At 35.7% G+C, this 16,454-nt stretch overlaps 4 protein-coding genes across 6 annotated transcripts; all 4 read right to left on the bottom strand.

The window, feature by feature from the left end:
* Window positions 1–3,633: 3,633 nt before the first annotated feature.
* On the bottom strand, window positions 3,634–5,035 carry LOC111458032 (GATA transcription factor 15-like). Its single transcript, XM_023100524.1, has 3 exons — window positions 4,570–5,035; window positions 4,335–4,481; window positions 3,634–4,226 (listed from the first exon to the last, which is right to left on the bottom strand). The coding sequence occupies exons 1-3, from the start codon at window positions 4,588–4,590 to the stop codon at window positions 3,948–3,950; spliced, it is 447 nt and encodes a 148-aa protein (XP_022956292.1). The 5' UTR covers window positions 4,591–5,035; the 3' UTR covers window positions 3,634–3,947.
* Window positions 5,036–6,449: 1,414 nt separating this feature from the next.
* Window positions 6,450–8,806, bottom strand: LOC111457886 (heparanase-like protein 1). 2 transcript variants are annotated; one of them, XM_023100318.1, is made up of 8 exons: window positions 8,466–8,806; window positions 8,166–8,386; window positions 7,928–8,076; window positions 7,626–7,862; window positions 7,348–7,537; window positions 7,140–7,265; window positions 6,960–7,059; window positions 6,450–6,751 (listed from the first exon to the last, which is right to left on the bottom strand). In XM_023100318.1, exons 1-8 carry the CDS (start codon window positions 8,679–8,681, stop codon window positions 6,503–6,505), a joined length of 1,488 nt encoding a protein of 495 aa, XP_022956086.1. In that variant the 5' UTR covers window positions 8,682–8,806; the 3' UTR covers window positions 6,450–6,502. The 2 variants fall into 2 exon arrangements, with proteins under 2 accessions (XP_022956086.1, XP_022956085.1); XM_023100317.1 differs by having other exon boundaries at window positions 6,450–6,862.
* Window positions 8,807–9,202: 396 nt separating this feature from the next.
* LOC111457834 lies at window positions 9,203–11,636 on the bottom strand. The gene is made up of 3 exons (XM_023100243.1): window positions 11,372–11,636; window positions 10,483–10,736; window positions 9,203–9,635 (listed from the first exon to the last, which is right to left on the bottom strand). The coding sequence occupies exons 1-3, from the start codon at window positions 11,516–11,518 to the stop codon at window positions 9,242–9,244; spliced, it is 795 nt and encodes a 264-aa protein (XP_022956011.1). The 5' UTR covers window positions 11,519–11,636; the 3' UTR covers window positions 9,203–9,241.
* Window positions 11,637–12,607: 971 nt separating this feature from the next.
* LOC111457857 (transcription factor MYB111-like) lies at window positions 12,608–14,800 on the bottom strand. 2 transcript variants are annotated; one of them, XM_023100272.1, is made up of 3 exons: window positions 14,609–14,800; window positions 13,721–13,850; window positions 12,608–13,373 (listed from the first exon to the last, which is right to left on the bottom strand). In XM_023100272.1, the coding sequence occupies exons 1-3, from the start codon at window positions 14,739–14,741 to the stop codon at window positions 12,812–12,814; spliced, it is 825 nt and encodes a 274-aa protein (XP_022956040.1). In that variant the 5' UTR covers window positions 14,742–14,800; the 3' UTR covers window positions 12,608–12,811. The 2 variants fall into 2 exon arrangements, with proteins under 2 accessions (XP_022956040.1, XP_022956041.1); XM_023100273.1 differs by having other exon boundaries at window positions 12,612–13,358.
* Window positions 14,801–16,454: the final 1,654 nt, after the last annotated feature.

Consider the following 16,454-nt stretch of genomic DNA (forward strand, 5'->3'; position numbering starts at 1 on the left):
TGTTCTTCATTTGTTCATCAATGGCGGATCTGGGTCGATTTATTTCAGTCTGTAAATGTCGAAATTAACGAAAAGCAAAAGTTTAGTAGCTGGAATTCTTGTTTCTCACACTGATTTAGCTCTTTTTACAACATTATTATTCACAAATGTCGTGTTCTTTATATTTTAACAAACCCTTGAATCATGGTCTAACATGTTTTTGTTTGTTTCATTTTCTAGAACAAAAATTCAAACATGTTTGACTAGCTTCTAAATCGCTCCATGTTCTTGTGTTTTGTTTAATTAATTTACATATAATTGACGAGCATTACTGTTGAGTTATGTTCATATTAGCTACGAAAATATAAGTTTCATGTTCATGGCGTTACCTTACGACGTTCCCAAGTGATTTGTTAGCGTACTCTAGCTAATTCGTTCCGTTCATATATAGTTCTGCGTGGCTTTAAACTTCTATCGAGATGGTTATTTCGATACATCTCTTTGGGATCTGTTCTCTTTTGATCGTATCTCGTGACTCTTTCATAGTCGTGTTTGTTTGTTTATATATATATTGAAATATTTGATTAAAAAGAATAGAAGAAAATCAAACCGTCGAGAATCTTGAAAGATCCATCTTTTGGGTGAAAAGCAAATCAACGGTCTTTATTTTTCCAATTAATAATTACAGAATTCTTTGAAAATTATTTTAGAAAAATTAAAAACTTTTTAATGGCATTACTGAGCTGTCACGAACACAAATAAATAAATATTTATTTTATTATAATTCATAGTTGCATGTGCAAGTGCAACCATAAAGCCAAACGCCTTCTTTTTTGTATGAAAAAGGGTCCATTCTAAGAAAGTTGCACCTTTTTTTGTCGATTTGCGTTCCGATGACCGAACTTAATCTGAACCGTTGGATTAATTTTACCTTAATTCACTCACTAATTTTAATTAATAATATTTAGTTTTTAAAAATAGCTCCCGGATTTGTCTAAATTCTATAAAATTGCATATTAAATATATATTTTTTTGGATAATTAATTACACAAAAATCTATCCTAAAATTTAAAATAAACTAAATTAATTTTTAAAAATACTCTTAAAACTTTATGCTTTATTTAAATAATATTTTATATTTTAAAATTTAAAATTCATTAATATATTTAAACTTTTTAAAAACTCTTTTAAAAAAATTAAAAAAATAAGTTTGTATACGTGTTTTAAAAATATCTATAAACTTTTAAAACTAATATTAAAATTTTTTAATTTTTTAATTTTTTTTTTTAATTTAAAGATGATTTATTAGGTGCAGATAGACGATTTTGTTCTATATTTTTGAAAATTTATGAGTGATATTAAAATTTCTAAAAATCGAAAAAAAAAATATATTTTAATTGTTTAAAGTTTAAAATAAAATAGGATGAAATTGTAAAAAGAAGAAAAAAAAGATTGGGAAGGGCATTTAATGTAATTGTAAATATGGAAGGGACAAGGACAAGGCGTGGGGACAGGATTAGCTGGATCGCACGCACTGTGATGTGTGGTGCACCTTTTTTTAAAATGGGTATCCAATGAGTTTTTTTTTTTTTTTTTTTTTTTAAATCAATTTTCCAACAAATACAAAGGGTAGTTTCGGTATTTACACTACAAATCTCATGCAAACGTCAGCATCTCCGTCCAGTGTGACAGCTGGCAATGCCTCTGGAAAGCCCTTCCCACTACCATTTGTCCGTCTCACCTCCTCTTTTAAATAAATAATTTGTGGGGTTTTTTTGGGTAAAAAAATCTTTTTTTTTTTTTTAATTTATTTTATGTATTTCAAAAATTTACGCTAGATCTTTTTTTGCTATGACTTGAACATAAAATTACCCCTTCTGTTATTTCAATTCATCCTCTCATGTGGACTCTTCGTCACCTATTAGATCGGTACGTGAGTTGAGTTCAGAATGACGTAAGACAGTTCGGTCCTTAACCAATATGGGCGTTAGAGCATTGCGAAAACCTTTACCCAGTACAAGAGAAGAGAGAAGTTGTGAGACCGAATTTACGAGGCAAAGGAGAGAAACTGTTAAACCGATAGGAAGAGGGTCGCTTGTCTCTCAGTTTCACAAAAGGATGACAAAAGAACGAGTATCTTCGAAAATGTGAAAAAAGTGCTCGTTACCAAATTCAGTACCAAGTGTTCCATCAACTATTTCAAAAGTGATTTCAATGTTCTTTCGTTAGGTATTTGTGTGGGATACATTGTTCGTTAGTTCTTTAGAAAATGAGGATCATGCAACATTTACGAGTACCCGTTATCAAATAACGTCTTAGCTCGAGTAGTAAACTCAAATATGTATATTTTTTATTATTATTTTTAATATATATATATATATATATTATTTATTATTATTTTTTAAGTTGTTAATGAGACAAAAACATATTAATTTTTAGTATTGCCTGTGGCCATTTGATCATTGTAAGCCCATGATTAATTGGGCCCTATTAATTCAATATGATATTTTAGGGTCTTTTTGAGCTCTTGAGTAGTTCGTTTTGGTCCGTTACGTATTGTGATCATAATCAACCTCACAATCCACCTCTTTGAAGGTTCAGTGTCCTCACTGGCACACCACACAGTGTTCGACTTTGATACCATTTATAACAACTCAAGCCCACCACTAATAGATATTGTCCGCTTTTGCCTATTACGTATTACCGTCTCATAATGTGACCATGTTGCAGGAAAATACTAGAGGACCCAGATGTCGAATCTGAATTCTAAGTATGGGACATGGATCGATACAAAACGAAATTACGAACAATTATTGTTAATGAAAATTACCCTTTTTTTTTTCTTTTTAAGTTTAATAAATAAAAAGTTGAAAAGGACAGTTATCCTAATGATAAGTTTCTTGGAGCAAAATGATTGGATGCAAAAAAATCCATACCCTTCTTCTCCACCCCATGCATCACTGCCACAAAAGTTATGGATAACAATTCTCTTATTTCTTCTCTATTTTCTTTTTCCCAAATTATTTTTCTTAATTATTAATTATGATCGGTTATTATTTAACTCTCGAACATACGCTACTTTATATCGTAAGATCCCACCTCGGTTAGAGAGAAGAACGAAATATTATTTATAACGGTGTGAAAATCTCTCTCTAACGGACACATCTCAAAACTGTGTGGCTGATAGAAATATGTAACGGTACAGAAACAGACAATAGCAATATGTTACGAATGATATTAGAGACAGACACAGGACAGTATACCAACATAGAAACATGTCTGTAACAAACTTATTTGTGTCGTTGAGAACTATTTAATTTTCATCGAATCCAAATATGAAAATGATATCCTCAAATCCTTTTCTTAAAAGATTTGAAATTCCAAATATAAAATTTCTCGAAACGAAATAGGTCCATTCAAAGAACAGACAACCGTTCCCTCTCAATTGTATTAATATGTCGACTTTCCTAGGTAAACATCGAAACTTCGGTGACATTAAACGGAACAAAATAAAACAATATATGCTTTAATCACCAAATGTTAGAGCATCAAATTCCCTTTTCACTTCATTATTTTCAGCTGTTTAATACCACAATCATACAAAGAACAATAAATGAACACCAAAAACACATAAACTTAGGAGTTACCAAAACATGTTTCAAACAAAGATTTGATTCAAATTTGAGACAAGAATCTGCAATGACAATGTTCAACAAAATTCATTATCCAGCTCGTCCAACACAGCTACATTACTCAATACTCTCCAACATCCAAAATGGCAATGGTTAGTTAATACAACAAAAAAGGAAGAGATCTAAGAGGAGGAGGAGGAACAATAATGAACTAAGAGGATTTCACTCAATTTTTGGGAAAGATTTGAACAAAATGGATGAAGAAGATACACTTTCTGGGTCAGATTTTGCTGTTTTTTTGTTTGTGTTCTTATTGCTCTGTCAATGGCGGCGGGTTCAAGCATAAACTGAGCCATAAGAGAGAGCCATCAAAAGCACAGCAGCTTGTTCTTCTTCACCTAACTTCTTACGTTGCCTCTCAACACTGGATCTCTGCATCAAAACCTCTCTACCCAAAGCCAATAGTCTCTGTTTCAAGCTATCTCTTAGCTTACTATGGCTAATGTTATTACTACTGCTTTTCTTGCTCTTCTTATCCTCAACAACGCCTCGATTCAACCCTAAAATTGCTCTCCTCTTCTTCCTACTTCTGATCCCACACGCATTGCAAAGAGACTGCCAAATCAGACGGATGTAAACAGATATCAGAGATTTGGATCAACGAAGAAGATATGTTCATTAGAGTTCAGATCAATCAATCAATGAATCAATCAATCAAATCACCTTTGGACCAGCCGGGCCGCCTCGCCATAAAGGGGTTTTCGAAGTGCCACAGTCCGCACACGTCTTCTTGTTCTGCTCGTTCACTATACTCTCCTCCGACGAAACCCCGCCCGAGTTCTTGCCGGATATGTCCTCCGATTCCGATCCCTGCATCATTAGCAACCACCGATCAGAAACCAGAGAGAAAAGCCTCAAAAATCAGAAGGAATCGAGAAAAACAGAGGCTAATACTCACTCTATCACTCGGATCCATCATTAGTCACCTGTTGAGAGAGATCTAAGAGAAACCCAGATTCAAAAAACCCAAAACTCGAAGTGGGTAGTGAGTGAAACGATCAGAAACCACAGAATCAAATGATGGGTGAGTAAGTGAAGAAAGCCCTCGATCAAGAACAGAGGAAAACAGGGGAAGCGAGATCGAAGAACAGAGAGGGGACTGAATGAAGAACGGATCAAACCAAGAAAGTGAAATCAATGGAGGAAACAAAAGGGGGGGAAACGGATAAGGGAGAGGGAGAAAGAGATAAGATTAGAGCGAGAGAGAGCGTGAAGAACAGAGAAAAAAGGGGTTGGTTCAGAATAGCGAGGGAAAACGAAAGATTGAAAGGAAAATGCAGAGGGAAAGAATTTGAGAGAAGAAAGAGAGGATCAAATAGGAATCGAACCGACACAAATGCACTGGCCGCAACCGGATCTGAAAATCCCATCTTAAATATAAACAACCAACACAGAGAAGGCGAGCTACAGAAACCCTAGCTACCTCTCTCTGCTGTTTTTTCTAAATGACGAAAATACCCCTGCCCGAAAAAAAAAAACCCTTCTCCCCGCCAAAATGTGCCCCTAAATCAACAAAAAAGGGCGCCACTCCCATTTTTGCAATTGTATTATTTATTATTTTCCAATATTTTTAAATTTTATAATTAAATAATATATATATATATATATATAAGTTTAATGGCTAAATTTGAAAAAAAAAATACTAATTTTTAAAAAATTCAAATAAATAATTAAAAACTTAATTCCTTTTTGAAAGTTTTGTTGTTGACCAAATAAAAGAATCTCATTACAAAGTGTTAAAAAGGGGAGAGGCTAAATTAATAAAATTAATTATTAAATGTTAATAAATAATTAATATATAAATTTAGCCTTTAATTAATTAATGGAAGTTAAAGAAAGAAAGAACGGCGTTGATATAGAAGTTGAATAGTTACTTTTCATCTCCACCGTCTGATTTGTGATTAGTCAACGCGGGCCCACCTTTTGGTGTTTGAATTTGGCGGCAACTTTGTATTTTCAGTATTAAAATAAAATAATAATAATAATAAATTGTGTTTTTTTTGGGGGAAAATATGTGATTGAAATAACACCACTCGATAAAGTGGTTATGTTATGACCAAGTTGCTTACTTAACAACCACAATTTCAAACAAAATTAGATTATGTTATCTCTAATTAATAAGAATCACCCAATTATAATCCATTAATCTTACTCTTAAAGCACGTAAGCTCGATAAAGTTATATAAGTATAGATGATTGAATGTCGATATGATTTTGAATGTCGGAGTTTAAAAGTTATGAAATTAAAGTTGCAAATTCGAGCATAACATAGCTTAATGGATAAGACGTTTTTAGCTCACTTGAAAAGATATAGGTTGGGGACGGGTTTAGGGAATTCTTTCCCTTTACACTTTCAGGGATGGAGAGACATGTCCACGGGTAGGGTAGGGACGTATATGTAAAAAAGTGGAGACGGGTGAGACGGGACGGGAAATACGATCCTCATCCCCGACCCCGTTTATAAAAAATGAGAAATGTGGCAAAATTTAAAGAATACTTTCGTAGTGACAAAGGAGTAATTCCCTATATTGTTAACACTTTTAATCGTTGACCGATTCAAACATTGGGTTGAATTTTGCATAATTACCCTCAAAACTTGGTTAAATTACCATTATGCCACTAAACTTTAATTTGTTTTTCCTATAATTTTTTAAGTTTATAAATTGTTAAAAGAAAAAAAAAGAATTTTTCATTAAAATAAATAAATGAAAAATTGACGCAAAAAACTTATGTGTAAAAATTATACGACATATAGGATATCATTTGTAACATCTTCACGTAAGTTTATGTGTCAACACGGGCTTGACCCACTAGGAGCGTATGCGATCAAATCATTTGCAACCTGGGGCTACAAAATTGGGAACGACAACAAACGAAATAGACCAAGTAGCGATACTTATAGAAGAGTTACTCCGACAAAAAACAGGTGTAAGATTCGGCAAATCTCCCTCTTCTGTTGCCTCCAATACTTTTCCATTCAAAAGCACTATGGGACTCTTAAGCAGACCGTTACTTGGAGTCAAATGGTATTCCTCTCGTTGTGCACCCAACTCCGATATTATACTTCCACCTTTTGAGATCTGTCTTATTCGACTCGTCTTCTTAGCCAAACTCACATTAGTGTGATTTTCAATCTCGATTATGAAGTCAGTTTGGTTGCTCATATTAATAAAAAGCATGGTTATACCCGTCTACGATAAGATCATAAATTCAAATAAGTTACAATATGTATTCATTTTAATATTCAAAATGTTGAAAAAGATGATATTTTTAAATAGGGTTTCTTACTCTTTCTCTCGAGCAATGAGCATAAGCTCGCAAATAAGAAGAGACGTTATTGTCGACCTTGAGAACACCTCGACCCATGAGCCGGTGAAAGAGAAGTGCACTAATACAACAAACAAAATGCTAAATTCAATGAGAATCGTTACTAAACGGGTTTAAGAGATGGTTAACGGTTTGTCTTACCCATAGTAATCAGGTGAAGGGGTTAAAGCTTGAGGTCGAAGAACACCATAATGTCCACCGACTAAAGTTTGTCTGCAGTATACCTTAGTATTGTACAAAGCAGCCATTCCGAGTTGATCTATGTACCTATAATTTCATACTCAAGTTCTTTTTAAAAAAAAAAAAAAAAAAAACTCGAATGAAAAAAAGAGGAGAAAATACTAATTACCAGAAACCATCGACAAATGTATTAGAAACATAGGGACTACCACCGCCATAGGCTCCACCAGCTTCTCCGACCCAAGCAACAGTCCAAGGGGCATGATTTTGAACAACATTCTCGAGCTTTTGGAATGTACTTGATTCCCGACTAAGATAGGAAGGATCCAAAAACTTGTGAATTATCTCCGTGTCATTCCCTGCAAAATCAAGTTTAATTTCCCAATATTCGAGCTATAGTTTATGAACATGAATCGTGTAACAAGGTTAATAGAATAGTCGACGAACCTGCACCCATATTATATACATGATGAGTGAGAACATCAACAACGTTCGGACCTGTTTCGTTAACAATGTCTTCATACCAGGAGGCATCAAAAAATGCACCAGGTGCTACAATCGAAGGTTTTTGTCGAGAGTTTTTGTATAAACGATCAATGATTTCTCGAAGCTTGATCAAACCTTTTGCATATTGTGCAGCGGTAATACTTGCCCCGATACTATTAGAACCGCCCAATTCATTGCCTGCCAAGAGATTTAACTCAAACCACGAGAATTAATTACTCTGTAGTAAGTATTATTCAACTTACCGAACTCCCATGAATTGATTTGATAATTCTTTTCGATCGTATATTGAATAAGTGCCTCTGCGTTACTATAGTTCCAATCGCCTTCCCATTGCTTTCCTATCGTGTTATTCCTTCCCAAGATAGCGTTCAAACCAAAAGTTACAATCGCCCTGTGTAAAGAGGATAAATCGTGGTTGGACTACTGACTCGAACAACAAAAATAAGTACAACCCGAAAAGGATAAAGCAAAGAACGATACCCAGTCTTGTTGAAAAACCAGTTCAATTCATCCCATCTTTCCATATACAAACATCCTTCGGTAATTAGAAACAATGAACGGTTGCTCCTTTCAAATGGATGACAACGACCCTTGAAGCTCCCGATATCGTAAATCAATTTATCTTGTAAAGTACCTCCTAATCTAATCCTAAGAGACCCGAAAGCTTCCACGGCTTTAGTAAGTGTAGGAAGAGACAAGTTCTGAAAACGAACAAAAGAATATTACAAGAGAAAGCTATTTTTCATGTGATTCTTGTTAATGGGTATCCAAAATTCTCACCAAAACGAGCATCGATGCATTGCCATCCCAAACACAAGGCGTTTGAGGGCACTCGTTAAAAGGCCAAACGTCCAAAGTCATACAAACGTAATTCTCATCAGTTTCTGCTACTGGTGTGTTTCCATCGACCACAATTCTCCCCTTCGTAACGTCTCGAGCTACAACAGTTAGAACGGGAACAAGCAAAAACACCAAAAGAAATTGGCTGACTTCCATCGTTGAATCAAAGTCGTGCCGAAAAAGAAACTTACACAAACGAACCGATCGATTAGATATCAACAACAAGTAAAGATTCCCGAAGCCTAAGAACCCTCGAAAGATTATTATTAGAAAGAAACGGAAAGAGTGGTGAAAACAATTCGAGGAATTAGGGTTCATATACGCTTCACCACCGTAACGTAACGTAATGGGTCGTTTGGCTTGAGAGATTATTTGCACGTGCTTTTTGCCAAAATTTACTACAAAGTGTGGGTTTTCTTAAATTATTGTTTTTACAAATATGGTTAAATAATAATACATTAAAATTAATTTACCATAATAATATTAATATATTAAATTATTCTATTATTATAAATTAATATAATAAGTATGTTATATTTATTTGGTAACATATATTAACAATATAAATTATTAATTAATGAACTAATAATAAAATAAGTTTAAAATTTTAATTAAAAAATATTATTTGATGATTTAAAATTAATTAATTATATAAAATAAATACAAAAATGGGTATTAGAAAATTCATAAAATTAAAAAATTAAAAGAAAAAAAAATTAAGGAGAGAGTTTGCAGGAAGCGGCGGTGTGGAGCAGCAACGACAAGGGAGCCTCTTGTTGGTGGCTTTGTATGATTACAGGGTCCTCTCTCCCAACCGGCGGCATTGTCTGCAGCGGCGGCGTCCGCGGCGGTGAATTGTGAATATGGTAACTTGCCACCACCTCTCTTCTCACGTTTTCTTGCTCTTCAAACATTCTCTGTGCGCGCGCCGCCGTCATGTACAGCCCGGCGGCGAGGAACACCGTCGCCAATTCAAAAACTCCGGCTGCTGAAAATAAACCTTCTTTGATCGCCAAACAGCTCTGTTTTGGAGTCCACCAGTTCTTTAGATGGCCGGATTCCACAAACAATCCAATTAACAACAAAATTTCTCCCACGCCAAAACTTATCCTAATCGTGTTGAAATCGTTGTCAGATTCAAAATTTTAAATTTTTAAGTAGACAATAATTTGAGCTCGGGTTTTGATATCATGTTAAATCACTATAAGATTTAATATTCAGATGTGAGATCCTACGTTGGTTAGGGAGGAGAACGACCGTGTGTAAACCTCTCTTGAGAGGAAGCCCGTAAGGAAAAGCCCCAAGAGAACAATATCTGCTAGTGGTAGGCCTAAGTAGTTACAAATGGTATTAGAGCTAGACATCAGACAATGTGCCTTTGAAGAGATTGAGCCCTGAAAGGGAATATCCAAAGAGGACAATATATGGTATTAGAGCGAGAGATTGCTTCGAAGAGGTTGAGCCCTGAAAGGGAAAGTCTAAAGAGGACAATATTTACTAGCGGTGAGCTTGAACGGTTACAAATGGTATTAGAAGAGCTAGGTTCCAGGTGATGTGCCAGTGAGGAGGCTGTTCCCCGAAGGGGTAGACACGAGGCGGTGTGCCAGTAAGGACGCTAGGCTTCGAAGGGGGTGGATTTGGTGGGGTCCGATTGAAGAAATGAATGAGTACGAGTCAGGACTCTGGGCCATGAAAGGAGATAGATTGTGAGATCCCACATTGGTTGGGGAGGAGAACGAAACACCCTTTATAAGAGTGTGAAAACCTCTTATCAAACACGTTTTAAAAGCATTTAAGGGAAGCCCAAAGAGAACAATATCAACTAGGGTTGGGTATGGACCGTTACATCAGAGCTTCGATTTTGATATCATATTAAATCACGGGATCGAACTCAAAAACACCTTTAAGGAAACAAAACTAAGAACCCATATGAGTAAATGGAAAATATGGGGCTTACCATGTTGAAACGAAGAAGAAAGCACCTTGAAAGGTTAGAAATTTGGAAATGGCAAAAGAAGGATCCAAAGCAATGAGAGAAGGCGACGGCGACTTACTCACTGCAATCAACACATACAAATGTTGCACCACCATCATCACCGCCATCCCGAGAAACGCGCTCGCCGTGCACAGCAGCGGCGTCTTCCCGCTGCCGCTATACGAGCATCTCTTTTCTCCGACCTTATTATTTTCATCTATATCCATCCATATCACCTATGAAAATAAATTGTTGAGAATGCAAACAACGTCACGAGTAGAACATATATCGAACAATTTACAACAACTAAGGATTATATGTACGAAGTTGACCGGTTGGAATCCTCACGGCTAAGCACGTTTCTACTCTATAATGATCACGAACCTAGCTAGAGTTAAAACACGACAATATGAACCCCATGTTTTTAAGATTGTTTAAAGCATTATTCAAAATTAAGCTCAAAATAGACAACATCATATCGAGATATCGTCAAACGGGTTGGCAAGTTTACGAGTGGAGTTAGCAATGAGGTAGGTCATAATGTTTATCACAAACTTAACTAGACTTAAAACAGGGTAACATACCTTTACCACCTCTAACACGAATGGACATCATGTCTCCGAGATTGTTTACACCATTCAAAATTAAGCTCAAACGAGATATCATCAAAAGGGTTGACAAATTTAACACTTAAATGAGCGGAGTTAGCAAAGAGGTAGGTCATAATGTTTCTACTTTATAAACAATCACAAACTTAACTAGACTCAAAACACGATGACATCAAACACATGGACACCAGGTCATCTTTCCGCTAAACCATTCAAAATTTCGAAAAACGAGAAATCGTCAAAAGGGTCGAGAGTTTTAGTACCCGAGAACGAGTGGACTCGGCAATTAGGCAAAGAACGAAGCAACACAAGCCACAAAAGATGGTCAAAACCATGAGAAAAGTGCCCATTTTGGTGCCCAATTGAGATCTCCTTGGACATGGAAGAAGATCCTGATGAGTGACAGCCATAGTTTTTGTTACTCAGAGATGAATGATTGATGGGTTTCCATTTGTTTAGGTCACCAAAATGCGAGCCGTGTTGTTGAAGAACAGAGAAAGAACACAAGAACACGCACAGAATTGCTTCCACCAAAGGTTGCTTAAAACCTATAACATTCTCCAACGATTCCTAAAGTATAAGCTTTGTCGATCTTTTTTGCTTAAATTTTTTAAAAAAAAAGTGTTTTGGGGAAACCATCGATCCTACTTTTTTAGAAAGATTATCAAATTTATTATATAGACAAACAAATATTTTGAGCTAGGTATGTATGGTTACCAATCGAGCGATCGAAGGTGAAAGCGGGAAAAAGCGACAAAACCCTTTTTCCATCATCCTCATTCGATCATGCTTGCTGAAGAAATAAAAGAATAAGCTAGGTGAGGGGCCCCTGAGCTCACGAGATCAGTTGAGGCGGAGACTAGAGCAATGGGCTCTATTGCTCAAACGGAGGAACGCGTCGAGGGCTTAGATAATGCTCAACTAGATGGTCTCAGAATTGTTTGAAGACTTTAGAGACTCCCTTAGAATGGTCAGTGTGACGAAGTGACAAATCTAAACACCAAACTAAATCTCACTATTAGAGTGGTGGGGGACCAAACCCCAACTGGGGTTGTAGCACGATTTAACAAGATAAAGGTTCCAGAGCCCAAACCCTTATGTGGGGTTCGAGATGCCAAGGCTCTAGAGAACTTTTTCTTCGACCTTCAATAATACTTCCGAGTCGTAAATACAGGAAGTGAAGGTAACGTTAGCGACAAAGCACCTAGCCGACGATGCAAAGTTATGGTGGAGGTCCAAGTGCATGGACATTCAAGATGGTCGATGTACTGTGGACAAGAGAAGAAAAATAGGAGGAGTGAAGCAATGAGACCGATAGGTGAAGGAGGGAAGCGGGAAGGAACTAAGCTAGAAAAATTCCCAATTGATATAAACCCTAGAAAAAAATAAATAACTCAGTTTATTATTTAATAAAAGTTATTTAGATTGAAAAAAATTTACCACTCAAACAATTAGATTAAATCTAAAATAATATTCCACTTGTCCCGAACTCAACCCAACCCATAACAACCTTAATTAGTACAATATATTGGATTTACCGATGAACAAATATATTCTAGAACAATAATCTTTCGAAAAGTTATATCTTACACATTAAGTAGCACTGATTCTCGGGTGAATAATTTATTTATGATCTAACCATAAATAGAGTGAGCGAATACTGTTGTTATTGCATTCTTAACATCTACTCGTTCGTTCGATCTTCAAAGATCAATTTGATCCGTTTTCCATAACCAAGACGAAATATCCTCGAGCTCCCATTTCTCGAAACGCCCTTTATGAACCGATCCATATTCTTCCCACTCCCAATTCAGCCATTGGTCCTTTTCAAAGGGTGAAGAAGAACAATACCCATTCCCATGATCTTCATCCATGCATTGATTCCCACAGGCTTTCACCATTCCATTATTTAGTGTCATTATTTCGCCATCAAGCCACTCATATGGTCCCAAACCCTCCCCATCCCCATCACCCATTATGGACCTCAATATCACTTCCTTCCCCAATGTCTTGCCATCATCCTCTTCTTTTCCTTTCACTATGCCACCTTGTTCTTCCCTTCTTCCACACGTCACATCCCGCTTCCGCTTCGGCACGGGAATGATCCCAAGAAGGCAAGTGATCGGTGAAGAAGACTTCGTGGCAGATGGTCGTGTCACCGTGTAGATTCTTCGACTTAGATGAGAGTTCCAATAATTCTTTATTTCATTGTCTGTTCGACCTGGCAAATGTCCCGCTATTGCAGACCACCTAAAACGAAATAAACTCCACGATACAAAAAGTCAAACTTCATTCAAAACCCTAATAACAACGATACTCGAAAATTTTAGTTTTAGGTCGTTGGGCGTATTTATTTGTATTGGGAGACAAGATTGAGTGAAAATAGGGGAACACTTGAAGGTTTTCAATAATGGTGTCTGCCACAGCCTTAGTCTTAATTGGCTTTAAATTTAAAGAGGGATGGGAAGTACTGCATCCTTGTGGGCAACACTTAAATGGAAAGAAAACAAGAAAACTTATGCAAAGATTAGATTTTTTGGATCAAATAGTTACATTTTGGAACAAAATTTATGACATTTTCTAGAACAGTTAGAACATGAAAAAACAAGTACCTGTTGCCTAAAACATTATGCAGCTTTACAATCATTTGTTCTTCCTCGGGTGTGATGTTCCCTCTCTTTAGATTTGTTCTCAGATAGTTAATCCATCTCAGTCTGCAACTCTTTCCGCACCTTAACAATCCTTTCGTGTAACACCATATATGTTTCAAGATCATGTCCGAAGAAGAAAGATAACAACCAACCAACAAAAAAAAAAAACATTTACGGTATTATCTTTTTAACTAAGTCTTTCGTTAAATTAATAAAAATATTCTTAAAATTTGTAATTTGGCCTCAAAAATATCTTTAAACTTTCAAAAGTTTCAATAATACTCTTAAATTTTTAAATATAAGAAGGAAAGAAATTGATTAAAGGAGCTGTAACAGCCCAACTGCATTGCTAGCCTATATTGTCCGTTCTGATCTGTTACGGATCATCATCGGCATCATGATTTTAAACGCATCTACTAGGGAGAGGTTTCCACACCCTCATAATGAATGTTTCGTTCTCTTCTCCAACAACCGATGTGAAATCTCACCAGAGTGTTTAAGAAACGAGAGAAAAAAAGATGAGAAATAAGAAATTATTGAGTCACAGGTTGAAACGTCAGAGGAAATCGATGATGAAAATGATCAACGACGGTAACCTTTTAAGGATATTAAGTATTATCAATTTTCATTTCAATACCGAGAATATTTTTCTTATAAATTACAAAATTTTAAAATATTTTATTAATTTAGTCCGAAAAACTCAAACTTGGTCACATTTTGGACCAAAAACATTCTCAAAAGAGAATGAATCCTAGGTTTGTGTCATTTCATGTACCAACCTAAGTCCATCACTATCAGATATTGTTTGAACGGTTCTATTTCAGGAAGCTTGTGAAAAAATGAACTGACCTGCATTCTTGGGCAAGGATCGCCACGAGCCTTCGCCATTGGCTTGGATATAGTTAGTCAAGAGCTCATCTTCTTCAGCTGTCCACCTTCCCTTTCTGAGCCCCACTTTTTCACAGCAAGGAGATCTCCCCATAGCTCTCAAGAAAAAGAAAGATCAGAGCAACAATGGCGACCACAACAACAACTCAACTCTTTGAGGAGCTACTTCCCTAAGTTTATAGGGTTGGCTGTGAAGGGAAAACCCCATATTTATTGCCACAACTGTGACGTGAGAGTTACTACGATCGAATCGAACGACGAAGCTGACAATTTTACACCGTAAAAAAAGAAATCGGGACTTCTATCCTACTTTTACTATGGTAAGTTAAAATCTTCGAAAGATTTTACTTGTCTGTGAAAGTTCTTCATTTGTTAAGATCGTTTTAAATGTTGTATGTTAAAAGTTTTTTTTAATGTCGAATGTCAATTTGAGCATAACTCAATCTCGACTAAAATATCGGAAGTTTGAATACATCGCTTTATTTATTACTAAACTCTAAGAAAATTGTCGTGGGTTTCGATCAAAATTTGAATATCCATTTTCTACGATGCAAAATGATTAATTACATTGAGATAATTTAATATACGGGTATAATATGAATTTTAACGTTATCGAGAAACTGCACTGTTAGACTAAAATCAATGTCCTGAATGTCAACTTGAGTATAGCTCGATTGATATGAAACAATTATCTTCGACTAATTTGTATTCCATGCCGTGGGCTAAAACTCGACACCCTATAAGAATTTATTTATGGCCATATAAAAGCCATAAATGCTCTAAAGCCAAAATTATGCAAAATAGATTATTATAATGCACCAAAGACTTTATTGATATCAATTAGCAGTGTTCCATACAACGAGCTAACGGTAGCCCTATGTGTTCTCTACCTAACCTATTAAACGGTTGAAAATTTGTGAGATCGCACGACAGATGGAGTGGCGAACAAAGCATTCTTTACGAGAGTGTGAAAATCTCTCCCTAACAATTACGTTTTAAGAACTGTGAGGTTGATGATGATATGTAACAGACCAAAACGGACAATATTTGTTAACGGTGGGTTTAGGTTGATACAAATGATATCAGAACCAGACACTAGGCAATGTACCGTCAAAGACACTGGACCTCCAAGGAGAGAGGATTGTGAGTTTTGAATAACGAAACATTGAGTAAAATGTGTAAACTTCTCCTTAACAAACGCGTTTTAAATTTTTTTTAAAAAATTAAAATCTATGGGTTAAACGAGCAGTTCCATCAGATAAAAGGTGTGAAAATAATTGATAAACATGGGACCAAATTACTTATTCCCACATTTATTATATTCCCCCTCCAAACATTAAATGGTTTCACATGCATGGCTCGATAAAACTTTGCTCGATATAAATTTTTACTTTGAACTTTAAACTTTCAATTTTATCAAAATATAAAGCGGGTACAACGAATAATTCGAAGTCTTTTCATCGTTTCAGTACGGGATTCTCTGTCTCTTTTAGTTCACCGTTCTTGGAGTTCATCTCAGAGATACTCAACATAGATTGCATCTAAAACAAAAAACGTACAAATTTGGGTTAGGTTACATTCGGGTCTTGATACATTCTTTTTGAATCATATCACGACCCTTTAAATTAAATCGATGATACAATGTGTTACCGATGTGTATAGTTCAAATATATCGACGTAGACATTATTCGAAAGACAACATGGTACAACATAAGAAAGGAGCCAGCTAGATTTGCCACGATTAATACAAGAGATGGTACAAAATGAGTAGTGATGAAAGGTCATAGCTAAGTTAGGAAGCTGTGAA

This window comes from Cucurbita moschata, unplaced genomic scaffold (genome assembly GCF_002738365.1).
Source record: "Cucurbita moschata cultivar Rifu unplaced genomic scaffold, Cmos_1.0 Cmo_Scf00020, whole genome shotgun sequence".
Lineage (NCBI taxonomy): Eukaryota > Viridiplantae > Streptophyta > Magnoliopsida > Cucurbitales > Cucurbitaceae > Cucurbita > Cucurbita moschata.